An 18,981-nucleotide genomic window follows, 5' to 3' on the forward strand; every position below is an offset into this window, starting at 1 on the left:
TGCCAGCAGTTGTGCATGCGTGCTTTATAGACATGTATGTAGATGCATGTAGTGTGTGCATTGTGGCGTGCGGGTTATAAGTGCCTGGTGTGATATGTATATATGCATGTGTGCTGCATGAGTGTGTGCATGGTACTGTGTGTGTTGTGTGTGCATGAGTGCATGTGTTAATGTGTGCGGTGTGTATACGTGTGTGTGCATGAGTGCATGTGTGCTTACTGTGTGTGTGTATACGTGTGGTGTCATAGTGCAGGTATACATGTGTGTGGTGTGTGTATACGTGTGTGTGTGTGTGCATGAGTGCATGTGTGCATGTGTATACATGTGTGTGGTGTGTGTGTGTGCATGAGTGCATGTGTGCATGTGTATACATGTGTGTGGTGTGTGTGTGCATGAGTGCATGTGTGCATGTGTATACATGTGTGTGGTGTGTGTATACGTGTGTGTGTGCATGAGTGCATGTGTATACATGTGTGTGGTGTGTGTATACGTGTGTGTGTGTGTGATAGTGCGTGTGCTGTGTGCGTGGTTGTATACGGGTTGCACGGTGCAGGTGTATGCATGTGTGTCTCAGGCACGCACTCCTTTTTCGGGACACTCACAGCACTCCACGGGGATGGAGGCGGCCTGCAGGGACAGCACCTTGCCCCCGAGCTGGGGGATGTGCACGCGGAACACCACCCGCACGCGCGTGTTCTTGCGCCCGATGTCCGTCTCGCCCTTCCGCAGCTCGATGTCCGAGTTGCGCAGCTTCAGGATCCCGGCGCAGTCGATGCTGCCGGAGACAGGGGGGGGGTGGGGGGGGGCACGCTCAGAGACAGGGGCTGACTTTGCTTCCACACACAGGTACCGTGTCGTACAATACTGTGGATTCTCACAAATGGAGATTAAACTAACCCACACTCTACTCTTCCGGAAACAGAGCAGCATGGGATTATACAAGCACTTCTGGCTGAGTTATTTTAAGTGTATTTTCTTGCTTTAGACCATGAATCCCCAAATGCCCCAATACCTGCCATTGTAAAGCTGGCAGGTTGTCAGAGTATCTAAAATATCCTTCACCGCATACAAAAACTGTCTGGGCCAATATAAAACATACATTAAAATGAAATGAGAACAACAGCAAAAAACCACAGCAAGTCAACTGTCACTTTAACAGGGGCACACACTGAACCAGCAGGGGTCGCTGGTGCGTGATGAGGAGCTGTAATCCCAGTCAACTAAAGCCCTTCCATCCCCTGGGCAATGCTACAGCCAGCTGCACAATGCCCTGTGGGACTGCCAGCCGCGGCTGTAACCGGCACGGTCCGGGTACGATCCCAGACCGCGGGGTCCAACCACGCACTAGAACAGCACCTCAGTACTCACCATCCAGTAGACCCTGTGTGTCCGAATAAGTGTAAAAAAATGTCCTTTTATTCTTCAGACTGACATGGTCTGAAATTCCGTTTCTTTTCTTTTCCTTTTGGACTCACTGTACTGTTGGCTTGAATGAAAAAATGCATAATTCACTGTGTAAGGCATTAATGTCCCAAGTGACTATAAATCATTTTGAGCGCTGCTATTTTAGTGCTTGCGAGCAAAGAAAATCGGTGGCACGTTGAAGAGTGAGTGACGTAACCCCGAAACGGTTAAGACAAGTACCTGGCTGACATGCTGTTTTCGGGAAGGAGAGGAATCTCGAGAACCTTTGTACTGGTGATGATGATTTCCTGGCTCGGGGTAGCAACCGTTTTCCCGGTGATTCGGTGCACCTGGTAGAAGGCGTGCGGTCTCAGGTAGCGGTCGTCGGCGGTTCCGATGAACATCTGCAGGTTGACCGGCTTCTCGTTGTAGCCCAAGAGCTGCAAAAGAATACGCCTTTTAGTTCACGTTCACCTGTTCATGTTCACCCCATTCTAAGTCACGCTGAAACCATTAGTGGCTCGTAGGTCTTAATACAAGGGAGTCAAGGCCCATATAGAGACCCATGTAAAAAGGTTGAAACTCAGAAAACATGAACTGAAATGGTAATAATGGACATACAAATGAATAAACTGGGTTCATTTTTTTCTCCTATTCTCTCTCAAATTTGAGAAAGCATCGTCTCGCTTGCCTCCTCTGACCAGACGGAAAGCCAGAAAATTCCGGAAAAAGGCCAACAGGGCCGCATCTTGCGCTGTGGCCTTCAACAAGTATCTATTACCGCGTTTCTCCCGTATGAGCTTCCACAAGCACGTAACGGCTTCCAAATCCCCACCGTGATCCGTAATCTCCGAAGTTGGCCTAGCCTTTCCGAGGGAAATCCAAAACAAACCTCTGCCACCGCGAGGCCGAAGCCAAAGGGGATTCACTTTCAAAACTCGAAAAAGAACCTCTAAGGAAACGCGGCAAAGGGAGCCAAGGAAATAAAGTCGTAAAAAATCGGCTCCGAGCTGGAGCGGCCAAGTCCGTTAAACGCCCTTCGACGGCATCCTCCGCTGTCAATAAAGCGTCCAATAAGGCGCCCTCCTGCCTGTCGAAGCCGAGGAAAGGTTTCAGGGTTAGCAATGCTACCGGTTGGACTGCGGCCTATCAGTTTGGCCCCCAGGTGGGCCTGCCTCCGGCTCTTATTCAGGCGAGAGCACGCGAGCACTGGGGATAATAAACAGGCATCAATGTCTACAGTAACCCACAGACCCTCTAATCATAGCGTGGCCACAGCATACCGAAAGTTTATAAACGACAATGAATTCCCTGGACCAATGTCTTAAAAAAATACCGATAAACCCAGACACGGATAATGGAGTTGGGGGGGGGGGGGCGGAGCTGGTTGCCGAGGGGCGTGGCCTTTCCTGCCCGGGGATGGTCGCCCGCCCGCCCCTTGCGGGAGGAGGAAGACAAGAGTCCCCGCAGTTCGGCTCGGGTCGGAATGTTGCGTGTAGCCCCGGGTGGATTCCAAGCTTCCGCGCGGTGCGCGCGGGTTCGATTAGCAGGCGTCCCCCCCAGCCCGAGCGAGCCGCAGCCGCCGCTGTAATCTGCGGCCTTCGCCGTCTCGCTCGCCTTCGCAGAATAAACGTTCGGAGCGGCGGCGTAGCCGGCGAAGGTCAAGCGCGGTCACCTGCAGCTGGCCTAGACCGTCTAAATTATTTCTGGAAACATGCGACTAACATACGAATTTCAAACCATATCCTGCTTGGTTTGAAAATATTGACTTTTTTTGCCAAACTCAATTATGAAGAAATAGGTTTAAATAAAAGTTTTATTCTGACACGCCGACTTTCCTTTCGGCTCGAAAAGGTGACGTCATTTTGTCTAGACTGAGGCTGGCAAGGAAAGCACAGGAAAGCACTTTTCGTCGGTTTGACATTTCCAGTCGACCATCTGCGGTGTCGACGCCGCACACACGGACTGGGAGGAAGCCAGCGGCGGGTTGGCCAAACGGGTCAGGGACTGGGCGCGGAAACCGAGCGCTGGCGCGCTTCGGCCGATCGCTTCAAAACCTCCCAGATTTCCCACCGTGCCTTGCAGCAGAGATTCAGGGCAGGCGAGGAGAAACGATAGTCTAAAAAAAAGGTAGCAGCATGCTGTCTAGTGAGAGCATGTTTCATTGTGCAGAACAGGATATTCTGCTTCAAACGACAGTGTCATCACAGGTGTGTGTGAGCAGGTAGTTCAGACCACACTTTGCCTGACAAAGACCTTGGTGTTTTGGTTCGTTCCGCAACATAAAATCTGTTCCTGTCTGGGAGCTCTCTCGTTATTAGTGAATCTAATTAAATGTGCACCTGTGAGTGCTCTAGATGTGGATTCGGGCCTTGACTGCGACTATGCACACTAAAGGCTGTGGAACGTGGGCCGGCCAGATAAGTTCTCTGAGATCTGAATGGAAATAGGGGAGGGGAGGCCCGGATGCTTCCTTCTCGCTGAAACTGGACTTACTATCCCGCATAGGCCCGGCATGGCGGATCGCGGCTTGTCGGGGTTGGGGGGGGGGGAGGGGGGAGGACGGCAGTTCCCAGGCGGGTGCGGGCGTAGTAAAGAGACGCTTTCTAACAGCGTACAAACATCGCCGTGCACACAGGCGCTCGCCCCGCTGCGAAGGAGACGACGTAACTCGACGCGGAGGCCCACGGGTACGAAGCTCAGCTCTCTGTCGTTAGCCACCGGGGCGCGAGGGTACGGTGTCCCCCTTGGCCAAACACTCTTCCAGATTTAGGCTTTATTTCCTGCAATTTTCTTGTGCAGAAATGACTGTCGCTGCAAGTGGATTTGTATGCACGCTTAAAGAACACAGTAAATTGCTATTTAAAGAGGCTTTTACACAAATGGAAATGACCAGACGACCCTGAAAAAACCTAATGGAACACACAACGATCTCTGCCTTTAAAAACACAACATACTCGGTATAATAGAAGAAAACGCGCAATGTGTCATACGTCCTCAGCTCCTAAGGGTTGATAAGGGGTTAAAATGGTTTTACATATAAGGCAAATGATCCTGGCAGCAAGCTCAAGGATAACGATCATTTAAAGCTTGTGCTGCTAATGGCAACAATAACAAAAAATATGATTCGTCGAACAACATAGTTCATGAAACACAAACGTCATTTCGTTGCATATTAGACTTGCATATTAGAATTTGTGGCTGGACAACCTGTCGATCTTGTTGAACTACACACACATCTTTTTGGCAGAGAACAAAAAAAACAAAAGCATAACGAAATAAGAAATCACCTCAGAAAGGTGCGCTCTGCCGACTCAATGCTGTTTAGAGCAGAGTCCCAATCAGGAAGGACGTATTTGCTCAGTGGCCAACCACCACCACCCCCCACCCCCCACCTCCCCCGTCCCCCGTCCCATCAAACTGAGGGATTCCGTCTGCACCGTACCGCCACCGGCCTCCCCCCGCCGTCGCTCCGGGCCGTTTGCACCTCCGTCGTTTTGCCAAAATCGAAACCCGTCGGTCCGCGCGAGCGTCAAAAACATTGGCGGCGGCGGCGCCCACACACAACCCTGTGCTCGCGTTTAACAAAAACACCGCGGAGCGGGAGAAACCGGGGGAGTTCCCTTTAACTGCCTCTCTGGCCAGCGCCAGTCAGCAGTTGCCGGTTTTTTTTTGGAACCATAAAAACCGAGCAGATTAAATATTGTTATTCCTCCATTGCCCTCGTAAAGGCACGGTTCTTGCTCGCTCGCCGCTTTACGTGCCATGTTTCAGAGCAAGCACTGAGGATTTCCAGTGGGTTTAGCCATTCGGCTTTTCGGTGCATTTGACTTATTGGAAAATAAAGTTCAGGACCTCCACAGGAACAGAGTGCGACTATGGCACTGAAACATTTCGCTTCCAATGGGTGTCTGGAGACAAGAACGGAAATATTGTGTCTGAAATCGCATTAGTCTTTATTTGGTCCATAAATTAAATACATGTACTGTATAATGCTATTACTCAAATGCATTACTTCTTGAGTCACTTAAATTTCCTCTGCCAATTTCATGTTACAGCTACCTCCATCCAGCACTTATTGTACCTTGCATCATTATCTTCATGTTGCAGCTTGTCATGCCTCCTAGTTTGACTTAGCATAGGTTAGGTCAGAGTAATGTTTACTGTGTGAACAAGACTTAACGTGTTCATGGCTACTATTCCTGTAACTGTACAAAATGAGTATTCTACCTTAACGGACCTCTGTTTTGTATTTGCTCCAACGACCTTCGGTATGCACTTATTGTACGCCGCTTCGATAAGCTAATAAATGTGTATGTATGTAGAAAGTTAACATGCAAGCATGAGACATGACTTAACGATTAGCACAATACGTGGAGCAGTCCTGCTGCAGTAATGAATGTAAGCTGCGTAGATGTTCTGGCAGTAAATGAATGTAGATGTGGTAGCTTTCTGGCGTAAATGAATGTAGATGAAAGCCTGTCTGCTCAGTAAAAATGAATGTAATGAATGTAGAAAGTTAGCCATGGTCCTGCTGCAGTAAATGAATGGTAGACTGATAACGATAGCCATGTTCCTGCTGCAGTAAAAATGAATGGTAAGACTGTAACGGTAGCCATGTTCCTGCTGCGTAAAAATGAATGGTAAGACTGTAACGGTAGCCATGGTCCTGCTGCAGTAAAAATGAATGGTAAGACTGTAACGGTAGCCATGTTCCTGCTGCAGTAAAAATGAATGGTAAGACTGTAACGGTAGCCATGTTCCTGCTGCAGTAAAAATGAATGGTAAGACTGTAACGGTAGCCATGTTCCTGCTGCAGTAAAAATGAATGGTAAGACTGTAACGGTAGCCATGTTCCTGCTGCAGTAAAATGAATGGTAAGACTGTAACGGTAGCCATGTTCCTGCTGCAGTAAAAATGAATGGTAAGACTGTAACGGTAGCCATGTTCCTGCTGCGGTAAAAATGAATGGTAAGACTGTAACGGTAGCCATGTGCCTGCTGCAGTAAAAATGAATGGTAAGACTGTAACGGTAGCCATGGTCCTGCTGCGGTAAAAATGAATGGTAAGACTGTAAACACCGCTGCCCTGAAACAGAAACTTGCTGTGAGGTTCCGCGTTAGACGAGTCCCAGCTCGCCGCGCGCAACGGCGTGAAGGCGGGTGGGCGGGGTCAGAGAGCAGCGGGCGCGGACGGGCGCAGACGGGCACGCTGAACCGGTGCGTCAGAGCGGCGCGCCGGGGGCTCTCTCTCTCTCTCTCTCGCCGGGCGCCGCGCGTCAGACGCGCCGTATGGCTCGCCGCAGAGGGGGGGACCCGGTCCGCGGGCCAAGTCGGCTCGCTGCCGGGGGCGGCGGGAGAGGCGGGGCCCCGCCGGGCCCCCTCGCTCGATGATGACGTTTCCCCCCGTCTGTGCCCCGTCTGTGCCCCGCTCGCGCCCGACTGGAAAACTGCACCTGGAGAGCTGCGGTTAATACAATCTTCTGTGGTACATTCGAAGGAACGCAGGTTAAACAGACTGACATTTTCTTACTGAGGTTTTTATTAGGCTCCTCACCTGCACTGAAAACAGCTGTTTGTTAAGGCCCTTAGGTTCAGAGCCTACCGCTCTGAGGCAGGGGGAAGTGGGCCTGTTGTGGGCATGGGATAGGGTCTGGGGGGAGTGGCAAAAAAAACCAGAGGCTGCTGGGAGAATCAAGTGAGCCACCGGTTCATGACTCTTGAGCGTCAACCTTCACCTAGATAGGAACAGCAAATGCTATTAAATGGACGGGCGTGGTCTGTAAAGGACTCGTTTGGGAGCTGTAGCGATGGCTAAAGTAATGAAATACCTGCGCAATTGCCCAAACGCACTTTCTGAGATGGTTCGTGCGTTCTTTCGTTCAGATAAGCCTCGCTCATTCGACTTCCCCTCAGCGATAGTCCGAACAAAATACAAGAACAGAGCGCTACGGCCGTGGAGAGCGAAAGTTAATACCTCCTCAAGCCCTCTTAAACCAGAAGTCAAAAGGGCTGATAAACAGGCGGTTATATTAAACTGATGACATTTATACCGGGCCCTGCGCGGCGGTCGCCGGGCCGGCGTGACTCTGAAACCGTAAACGCGAGCTAAAATAAAACCGCTGGGTAGCGTTACGCGCAGGAGGCTCTAAATAAAGCCCGATAATTTTAGTCTGCATCTGTTCCATTGATCCGGTTATAGCAAAGCAACAACAAAGCCCGACGGGCTGGGACTGACCGACAGCAAGAGAGAGACGCTGGCCGGCGGTCCCTGGAAAAAGAGAAGTTTCCGGAAGCCTCACGGGCTCTGACGCGTTCGGGAGGGAATTTCCGCGCGACGCGCCCCCCGCCGCTGCCCCGGTGCTTTCCCGGCAAAAGGCCCGGGCCGAATAGTTTCCACCTGTGTTTCTCGGCGGTTTCCATGGCGTGTTTGGGGGGGGGGGCGGCTGGACCCGGCCCCTCGCTGGTCCCGTGGGGGCCGTTACCCAAAACCGAGCCGGAGGGCCCCCCCGCCGTTCGAGAGCGCGGGCCCGTTTGTCCGTGACGCGGACCCCGCGTTTTTTCGCCCGCGCGCTCGCTTGAACGAGGTCGACGCGAAGAGAGAACCGACCGCCACTGCGTTAGGCTTCGGGTAAAAGCGCTATACAAATGCAGTCCATTTACCATTAGGCTACATTACAGGCGCTGGGCAGACGCTCCTATCTAGAGCAACTTCAACTTACACAACCTGGTACACAGCATTTACAGAGCATACCGCTGGACATATACTGAAGCAATGCAGGTTAAGTACTGTACCTTGCTCAGGGGTACGATGGCAGTGTCCTACCTGGGAATCGAACCTGCGACCTTTCGGTTACGGCTGACCGGTGACCAGCTCCTTACCCATTATACTACACTGCCGCCCAGCGCTATATAAATGCAGTCCATTTACCATTAGGCTACATTACAGGCGTTGGGCAGACGCTCTGGAACAACTTCAACTTACACAACCTGGTACACAGCATTTACACAGCATACTGCTGGACATATATTGAAGCAATGCAGGTTAAGTACTGTACCTTGCTCAAGGGTACGACGGCAGTGTCCTACCTGGGAATCGAACCAGTGACCTTTCGGTTACGGCTGACCAGTGACCATCTCCTTACCCATTATACTACACTGCCGCCCAGCGCTATACAAATGCAGTCCATTTACCATTAGGCTACATTACAGGCGTTGGGCAGACGCTCCCTATCTAGAGCAACTTCAACTTACACAACATTGTACACAGAATTCACATAGCATACCGCTGGACATATATTGCAGCAATGCAGGTTAAGTACTGTACCTTGCTCAAGGGTACGACGGCAGTGTCCTACCTGGGAATCGAACCAGTGACCTTTCGGTTACGGCTGACCAGTGACCAGCTCCTTACCCATTATACTACACTGCCGCCCAGCGCTATATAAATGCAGTCCATTTACCATTAGGCTACATTACAGGCGTTGGGCAGACGCTCTGGAACAACTTCAACTTACACAACCTGGTACACAGCATTTACACAGCATACTGCTGGACATATATGAAGCAATGCAGGTTAAGTTCCTTGCTCAAGGGTACGACGGCAGTGTTCTACCAGGGAATCGAACCAGTGACCTTTCGGTTACGGCTGACCAGTGACCATCTCCTTACCCATTATACTACACTGCCGCCCAGCCTATACAAATGCAGTCCATTTACCCTTAGGTACATAGCGTTGGGCAGACGCTCCCTATCTAGAGCAACTTCAACTTACACAACATTGTACACAGAATTCACATAGCATACGCTGGACATATATTGCAGCAATGCAGGTTAAGTACTGTACCTTGCTCAAGGGTACGCGGCAGTGTCCTACTGGAATCGAACCAGTGACCTTTCGGTACGGTGACCAGTGACCAGCTCCTTACCCATTATACTACACTGCCGCCCAGCGCTATATAAATGCAGTCCATTTAGCATTAGGCTACATTACAGGCGTTGGGCAGACGCTCTTAACTAGAGCAACTTCAACTTACACAACCTGGTACACAGCATTCACACAGCATACCGCTGGACATATATTGAAGCAATGCAGGTTTAAGTACTGTACCTTGCTCAAGGGTACGACGGCAGTGACCTACCTGGGAATCGAACCAGTGACCTTTCGGTTACGGCTGACCAGTGACCAGCTCCTTGCCCATTATACTACACTGCCGCCCACCACTGCGCCTGCTCCAGCTCCTATAAGGCCAGCGGGACCTGATTCTGGGCAAAGGCTGCCGTAAGCAAGGCTTCAATCAAAGCGTGATGTGGCCTCATTAGGTCTACATTAAATAAGGACGGAGTGTGGCACAGTGGGTAAGGAACTGCGCTTGTAACCGAAAGGTCGCAGGTCCGATTCCCGGGTAAGGACACTGCCGTTGTACCCTTGAGCAAGGTACTTAACCTGCATTGCTTCAGTATATATCCAGCTGTGTAAATGGATACAATGTAAATGCTATGTAAAAGTTGTGTAAGTCGCTCTGGATAAGAGCGTCTGCTAAATGCCTGTAATGTAATGTAAATAAAATACCCAACTTTACAACTGCTGAGTGAATAATCAAAACTGCAAACTGTACAGCTTACCCCGTTGAAGTCAAATCTATTAACATTTTCAAGGAGATTCTGGATTTACAGTAACTAAATTTCATTTATATTATTTCAAAATATAACCGTGACGTGAATCACGACGGGTGGGCGGCTGGAAGTGACGCATTTGGGAGACAAGGCGGAGTCGAGTGACACGAAGGCTCGGCCGTGTGCAGCCGTCGCGGGAGGTTCTGGGAAAGCGCGCAGGGGGCGCCGGCGTCGCTGCCGCAGGAGCGACGGAAGCCGGTCGGCCTCGTCACGAGAGAAACATCACCCTCTCCGTCTTTTGGGAGACCTAATCAGCTCCTGGAAATCCCTGCGAGCAGAAAACCTGATCTTGTTTACGGCTTTTCGGAGAAATGAGAAGTGTGCGCGCGGTACGCACCGAGGCAATTAATTTCAAGTTTTGAAAGGGGGCGGGGCGTGGCGGTGGGGGGAGGCTGCTAAAAGCGGCGCGGTCTTCAAAGCCTCTCACGAGCGCTCGCTTGCGGGCGCGCGTCCCGCCTTCCAGACGCGCTTTCTCTTCATCGCACGGCGCGCGGGTTAAGCCGATTAAAATGCCCACGAGGGGTGGCGCCGCCAGACGGGCTCGCGGGTCTCCTAGCAACGGGCGTGACGAAGCCCCCCCCCGCCCCCCCCCCCCCCCCCCCACTAAGGTGCCCGCCCGCCCGCCTGGCCCGGGATGAATTAGCGCTCCCGCGCTGGGAGTTCACCGCAGCTGAACGTTGCTGCGCGTGGAGCCGTCGGCGTGAGCCGTATCTACGCCGCACTGCAGACCTGGAGGGCTGCTCTGTTTTTATTCATTTAAGCTAGCGAGGCTGTCGCTAACGTGGCTTTCGTGAACCGTTACAGGGTGGGTCCCGTGGATTTCATGAAAATATATCGTAATATATTCATTTGTTAATATTCCTAGGCCCTTGTGAGGATAATTTTTTCTTTTTCTTTTTTCTCGTTCTGTTTCCAGACGCTATACATGATGTTGACGGGCTTGTGAAAGATCACTCGTTGAGTGTTGCTTGCTGTGTGCTATTTGTCAAAGAAAAGCACAGTTTAGCAAAATGTATAAATTATAGTAGGTGGCACATGAATGTAAATACTGTTCCGACCGGCCCGAATTCCACCGCTCCACCTCGGCCCGCGGCCTCCCGACCTCCCTCTCCTCCGTCTCGATCCGAAACCCGGAGCGCCGACGCCTGCTCGTACCCGCTGCGCATCTGCAGAGCCGCCAAAGGGCCAGCCGCGGGTGATTAAACGCCTTTAGCGGGGGGGGGGGGGGCTGGGCCGAAATCCGCGCGGTTCGAGCAGCCGCGTTCCTCTCGCTCGGACGACGAGAACGGAGGCGTTTAAAAAAACGACGGCTCGTCTATCGTCTCTTTTATTTTCGTCCTATGGCTTTGAGGGCGAGCCGGGACAAAGCCGGAGGCAGGACGCGAGGCCTTCGCAGCGAAGGAGGGATGCGCGTACAGTGCGTGCGACGCTCACGCAGAGACCGACCCGGAGACCTTTCGCCGGGTTCAGAACTCGGCCAAGCCACAATTTCAGCGCGATAAAGACGGCTGATAACCGTGCTCGTCCCCACTTCTCTAAATACAACAGAAACCACAAAATAAAAAAAACTATCACAGCACACAAAAAACTACCACAGCACACCATGGCGCAGTGCAGTCAGGCCCTTCTAATGAAATAAAGATGGCTAGAGACGTGCCATTTTTCGGGAAAGTACACAAAATAATGATGAGACGACACAGACTGGGGCATAAATAATGCATTTCAACACTCGGGGGTAGCTCACAGACAGAGCGAGGGCAAGGCCTCTTTTCCAGCTTCACGGTCACTTTGTTGCAGACCATATTGTAGTCTGTCGTAGACTATAAAATGCAGTCACGTGCTTTCAAAACGCAGTTAAAAGCCACATCAGGAAGCCTGGACCAGGCCCGACCGGCTGTGCTGTCACTTTGCGATGTCACTTGCTTGACCTTTGGGAAAGATTGTGGCCTTGTTCAAATGGTGTTGCAGCACCACCTTGAACAGTACGTAGAAAATGCATGATTCTTCATTGCAGATAAACATTGTCCAATGAAATCACTTTGCAGGTTCTGGCGGACTCTCGTCATTACTACGGGGTGTGGTCACAGCCGAGGTTAGGTAAAAACAAAAAAAGAATCACGCGTAGAAAACAGAGCTCCAGCAATCACCGCAATCAAACGCATTGCTAGAACAGTAGAACAAAGCCGACGGTGATTGGTGGATGCTTTATGGCCATACATATAGCAGCATTATATGAGAAACCAGGAAGTAGTGTCGACTAACGACCATCAGTGCAGATCGACTGGTTAACAACGTACCTTGTGCTTCTACCTACTGCCTTATTCCAATTTTATTATCTCTGCTCTGGAACAGAATTTCGGAAATGATTACAATCCTTGAGGGAAAAAAAAAAGTTGATGTTGCCTTGAATCTATTGCATGTTTAAACTAAGGTGTTTCCGTTACAACAATTAGCTACTAGCCAAACTGAGAGACTGATTTGTGAAAGCAGACCTTAAATGGTGCATCCAGCAGACCATAAGCGGTACAGAAAGGCACAATCAGCGTTTGTACACACAGACATCAGTAGACCGGAAGGGGCCCACTGAGCCAACAAAACCACGTTATGCAATCCCAGGCACTTGAGCAATATGGATGTGTTACTCAACTGTCAGGCCCCTGGACACCAGACCTCCCAGCTGAATGAGAATAATCACGACGCAATGGGCTTACAGTTCAAATCTACGGCAGCTCACTATTTTTATTTGAAGAAATTCACAAGGTGAAGTGTAAAATCAGACGGCTTCCGGAGAGTTCCGAACCAATTCTATCTATGACTCCCGGGTTCTCAACCGGGGGTCTGCAGACCCTTTGGGGGGTCTTTGAAGGTACTGTAAGGGCTCTCTGGCCAGACTTGATATGCAATGATTATACTTAGCCTATACAGCTTATGGATTTGGGAAAACATTTCAAAATATACATTTTTGAATAGAATTTTAAATATAAGCCTTCAAAATGTACAATTGCGGACTCCTGGATGCCTTTGAGCCTGGTTGGGGGGTTCCTGGATCAGAAAAGGTTGGAAAAACCCTGCTATAAGTTCCCAATTATGCATCTTCTCACATGGCAGGGAGAATCGGGAGAGGCAATCGTAAGAGTGAATCATTAATCGTGGCTGATTTCCAGACCGGTTTATCAGGCGCGGGAACTCTTTGGAGAGCACAATAAATATTATATAATGACATGGAAACACTTTGAGATAAAACTGAAAATCAAGTCCAATTAATATGACGAAATGGCAACTTGAACACATCTAGGCCATAGCCTAAGACCTGGCAATTAATGTTTGTCCCCTGTAGGGGACACGAGCCTCTGCTCTTAATCGTAAGAACCCTACATTGCGTATATGCCCTGTATATATATACTATGCTTAAATCTACACCACAAGGGGAATTCAATTTAATGATATTTTTGAAAATGTTTCACTGCACTGTATGTAAATGCTTTTGTCATCCATAATACTTGCATTATGTCACAACTTTTAATATTTAAACTTTTTTCTACTGGGTCTTGGTTGGATATACAAACTCTGGAAGTCCATTTAACTATGCAAATATTCCTAATCTAAAATAAATGGCCTGTGATTTTGCCACCAATTTCAATACTGAAATTATTTTAGAGATTTTTCATTTTAGAGTTAGTGGATTCACGTTCTGAACAATCACCTCAAAATGTATCCTACCTGACAGTTTGGCCACTCTATGCAACCTCTGATAATACCCTCAAAGTATTTACTTCTTTTCCTTTTAAGTGAAAATTCATCATTTCATATCAATCTTATATTGTACAAAAATGTCAGCAGTATTTAAATCCAACCTGATGCTTGCTAATGTAGTCACAAATGATGCACTTACTAAATTCATCATCACACTTTCTCCGAATTCATTCAGTCACACTTTCACTGTACATTGAAAATGTAGCTTCACATGTTTAACTATATTATAACAACCATATTGCAAAAAAAGTGAGCAAACCAAAATGTACAGATCATAGTTTTGTTAGACGGGACATACATGCAGATTTAGAGCAGCAAATTTATCTTCAATTCAACCGTGTCAAAAGTCAAACACCAGTCTAGACAAGGGCTGCCCAACCCTGTTAATGCAGATCTACCATCCTGTAAATTTACATTTCAACCCTAATTTGGTGCACCTGGCTCTACTAATTAGCCGCTCAAAAAGGTCCCTAGCTGTTGACTGAGGCGTGCTTTGTTAGGGCCAGAATGAAAGCCTACGGGATGACAGATCTCCAGGAACAGAACTGGGCAGCCCTGGTCTAGATGTTCCCTAGAATTTTAACACTTGCATCACGTGCAATTCCAAGCAGCCATGCTTGTTTTATGACTAATGCTTGAGCCTGAATACTTTCGGCCATCCCTAATTCAGAGGGAACCCGCCGTTACAGAGCAGTCGCTCTCTGAATCACCGTGCAGAGACACACGATGAAGATTCCGCCTTTGTCAGGGTCTGTGCTAGATGATGTCACAAGACGGTCGCCGGACAAAAGGCCGCGCTCTCGTCGCACCATGAAATATTGAACGCCGCGCCGCGCCACGGACGTCCGCGGCTCCCCAACGAGAGACAGCAGCGAGGCTGTAAATACGGCCACCCCTTCTGCCCCTTCTCCAGTGACAAAACAGAGGTGTGCTTTCAACACGTCCCCCCCCCCCCCCCCCTTCGTGTGGCACGGTTCACGTGAAGCGAAACACAAGCGTCGGCCGCCGTATTGTCGGCGAAGCTTTTTGGAGAGCGCGGCGAGACGAAGTTACAGGCGGCTCGAAGCTCCACCCCGGAGCAGCCGAGCCGGAGCTGCACGGGATCCGTAAATAACCGGCGCAATGTGCTACGAGCTACCCGCTAAATTAGCTCACCCTTTACGCCGACTTCGCTTACGTGCTCGTTAGCATAAAACGGTCTCACCTACGCGGTAAAAATAAATTAAACAATTCAAAAACACTTTTTTTTTGCTGAAAAGTGGGTCTTAATTTGCACTTTTCCCGGCTACCTTCTGGTGATTTTAAGCAGAATAAAAAAAAAAGTTTTAGCGGAGACAAAAGTGGAGACAGTTGACAGTTTCGCGTTAATTAGCAGTTTGCTTGTTTACGTCAGTGTTTCCCAATTACCTTTACATTCCCTTCAGCACAAACATAAAGTGCAAGCGACCCTGCTCACGGAACGACTGCAGAAAAGACTTCGGTTTTTTAATTTCTGCTTTAACCTCCACATGGCTCTGGTTCTCACAAATGCCACTGGAACTAGTTACATTATCAACAGGTCCTAGTAACGGTCCTGCAGTCGCCTCTGATCTTTGCTTATTGTAATAACCTAATCACACTGAACCAGACATTTACTTGCCTTTCGAAAACAACACTATTAGCAGATAATAAAGTTAGCAATTGTAGTCTTGTAATGAAGATTATGATGGAGAAAGGGCACAGGCCCCGACGGCCTGGCATCGAATCCGGACCGGGCCAGCGGTAGCGCTCGGCGTGCGATTGGCCAGAGCTGCCCAAGGACAGAAGGTGACTTAGGTGCATTAACTGTCTTAATTACTACTTGTATTTTTTCCATAGACTGCGTTGTTGCCGTTCTCGTTGTTAGTGTTAATCAGTTTAACCTTCAGGGTCCAAGTTGAACTATGCGATGTCCTGCACTTGGACGTCTTCTCTCTAGGGGTTTCGTCATACTTGTTCCTGGTTATGGTTATACACTTTGTTGTACGTCGCTCTGGATAAGAGCGTCTGCAAAATGCCTGTAATGTAATGTAATGTAATGATTTCAATCCACTCGCTGCACATCGCTGACCTTCCTCTGGCCACACCACCTGTACCAGCTACACGCATATATGCGTTCTCCTCTGGTTCGGTGTGTGTGCGCGAATCGAGCCAGCGAAGCATGTGGTGAAAACACACCTCGGCTGTCTTCGCGTGTTAGCGCGTGTTTGTCTGCGCTCCTACACATTTACAGAGGGGGGGGTTATAGTGATGAGCACAAACACACACACACACACATACACACATCGAAAGAACACAGAAAAAGCAAATGAAAAAAAAAAGGTGGCGTAAATAAGACTACATAAATAGACCGACTAAAACTTCCCGCGAAAACTCTTTTCGATTCCCACTTGGAAAGCGGTGTTTTCAAGTCGCAGGTAGCAGGTGCCATATGCCGAGCGCGTAACAAAACAGCCGGGTTTTTAAGAATCAGCGAGCTTTCGGGCTTCGAAGTGATAACAGCTAGCGAAGCCCCGCGCCGCGAAGCCGTTATGACTTCACGGCGCGGAGCCGTGCCTAAATAATTTGGCAGGCGTTTCTGCTGAGGCGAGGAGTAAACCTCGGGGGAAAAACAGCTCGGCCGCGAGGTCACAACCGACAAATCTAATCTCGCCGTCGTTAACGAGCCGCTATCCGAAACAAAAAAAAAAAAATTTATCAGTAAATTAATCACGCCGTGCGATCGGACCCGGGCTGTATTACGGACGGCCCCTCGCTCGATACAGCCCGGCTGCGTCTGACACAATCGCTCGAGGCGAGGTCACGGTCAGTTATGTTCCCCTCTTGCTCCATATTCCCGCCGTTTACTTTTCACACTCGCTAGGTCGTTGTCTTCTTCCCCTGACAGGGTTGACAGTAGGGTCAATATTTCGATATACTGATTCTTTTTAATAAGCCCATATCGATATTGACGATATTCACTAATATTGATATATTGAATATACTGAATACAGCTAATTTAAGCGAATGCTTAAAATGGAATCTAAGCCAATTCATCCCAATATAAACATTGTTTTTTTCTATTGCTTAATTTATAACCTCAACACTTGGACAATTTACCCAAGAGACTGTATTTCACTTTCACTGCATCGAAGCACAACGGGCTCAGTGACAATGATTGGCGGGTAACACATTATTGTTCTTCCGTTCCTAAGGCCAAGAATAAAACAGTCAGTGACACCGTGTACAACAGAGTCATTTTACAGGCCACCGGGAGGGGTGTGTTTTATGCTTCATCCATATTCGAAAATGAACAAATTCAATCAATATTCAGAGGGTGTGTCACACAAGACTGACGCGGTTTTGAGACAATGTGCTTAAAATGTGCTGAAGCCTGCACGTAATTCCCCAAGGAAGGATTGCCCCCCGCATTATCAAATGCTATGTCACAACACAGTTTTTTAAACTCTCTCTGCTAACTGTAAAAGTGGGAGGGGAACATAATAGTAAAAGATAAAGTATGTGATCAAGTCAATTGCTACTGAACCATGCAGTGTTTTATTTCCAGCACACGTAAGATCACATGCCGAGGTTAGTCATAAAATATTGAACATATTCAATTATTTAAATATATCAATCTGCTGAATGACTACCACAGAGGGCTCAGGATGCAAAAGAGGTCACCGGAGGCAGCAAACGCGAAGCTGGAAAGGTCACGTGACCCCGGTGACCGAGCCGTAACTGAGCGACCGACCCGCGATAGCGAGACCGGTTTCGAGGCGCTCGCCCCCGGACGCGGGCCCCGCCTCACCTTGACCACGGGGTGGGCCCCGGACGAGGCCTTGACGGCCCCCCGGCTCCCCTCCGTCTCGTAGTGCGCTCTGTGGTGGGCCCTGGGGTGCACCTCGATCTTCAGCTCGTACTGGCCGAACTGGCTGGGCAGCGGCCAGTCCAGAGGAGGCAGCGATGACGTTCTGATGGGGGGGGGGTGGAGAAAGGGGGGGGCAGGAGGGAGAGGGGGGGGTGGTCGGACGACAAGGAGAGGGAGAGAGAGAGAGAGAGAGGCTCTGACCATCACACCGGGAGACGTTTCGCGCCGCGACTTACTGGCGCGTTTCACGCGCGCGACTGAAACGAAGGTCACAAGCGGCAAAAAATACAAAATAAAAGTCAATGGACCATAGGGAAAAAAAAAAAGTTTCTTGTAAGCAATTTAACAGACTATCACATCATTTCCGTGGCATGTTCGGTAACTGTACGAGGTTGCGTTGTCGGACCGAAGCGCGTTTGGCCGACGCTACAAAAGCCGTTGCACTTTGTCTGCTCTGGTGAGAATTCACAGAAACGGAATCCGTCCGCTTCGGCTTTTCGAAACGGCCTTAAAACGCATCCAGGAGGAGATTTTTCTCCACGAGAAGGGGGGGGGAATCGTTACATAAACGAACCGAGGGGAAGGGGGCGAACTCAGAGGGGCCCGCGCCGCCGCTCCCCCCCGCCACACTGCCTCCTTTGTGTGGCTCTTCAAAAAGCCCTTTCTATTTGCCGAAGCCGCGTCTGTATTTGAACAGCTGCTTTCGGGAGAGAAAAGCGAAAGGCCGCACTCCTCCTCTCCCGACTCTGAACGACGGCCGCAGTTTCGCCGTACATTCTGATGCACTCTCTTTGGTGCACCTCAAAAAAAACGTATTTTTTAAATAAACCAGCATACAGCCAACATACGGCCTATAAATACAATCAGCCGCAGCTACGCGGCGCTCGATATGATATCAGGTGTTGTCTATTTAAGCCTAATGTAGTCGTGAAAAAGCTAAACCTGCTCGCGGAGAATGAGGCAAAACGAGTCACGATCTTTAATTAGCAAATACATCACGTGCGCGTGTGCTCGGATGACTCATTTTAACGCATGGGACAGGGCCGTTTTTTGATCGATCCTCATGCGCTGTACTGGTACATGCGGGTATAAATTATTGTGCCGAGTGTAATGGAGTCTTAAACGACAACCCGCAGGAGTCGCTGACGTTTCCTCCCGCTACAACATCCCTCTGGCCCGATAGGGGCTGGCGGCGCAGCGCAGAGGCTAGGGAGGCTAGGCTAGCGTTAGCACGTATTATTAACACGGTTCCCCAGCGGTGCAGCTAGCCCCGCATTTCTA

The 18,981-nt window shown here is 49.6% G+C and overlaps 1 protein-coding gene across 1 annotated transcript in view; it reads right to left on the reverse strand.

The window, feature by feature from the left end:
* Nucleotides 1–18,981, reverse strand: part of LOC135256145 (nuclear factor of activated T-cells, cytoplasmic 3-like) — an 81,521-nt gene that overhangs the window by 33,502 nt on the left and 29,038 nt on the right. Inside the window, exons 3-5 of the mRNA XM_064337988.1 lie at nt 17,641–17,803; nt 1,645–1,844; nt 603–775 (exon numbers count right to left, since the gene is read on the reverse strand). Coding sequence (XP_064194058.1) covers nt 603–775; nt 1,645–1,844; nt 17,641–17,803 — 536 coding nt within the window. The remainder of the gene's footprint in view (nt 1–602; nt 776–1,644; nt 1,845–17,640; nt 17,804–18,981) is intronic.

This window comes from Anguilla rostrata, chromosome 5 (genome assembly GCF_018555375.3).
Source record: "Anguilla rostrata isolate EN2019 chromosome 5, ASM1855537v3, whole genome shotgun sequence".
Taxonomy (NCBI): Eukaryota; Metazoa; Chordata; class Actinopteri; order Anguilliformes; family Anguillidae; genus Anguilla; species Anguilla rostrata.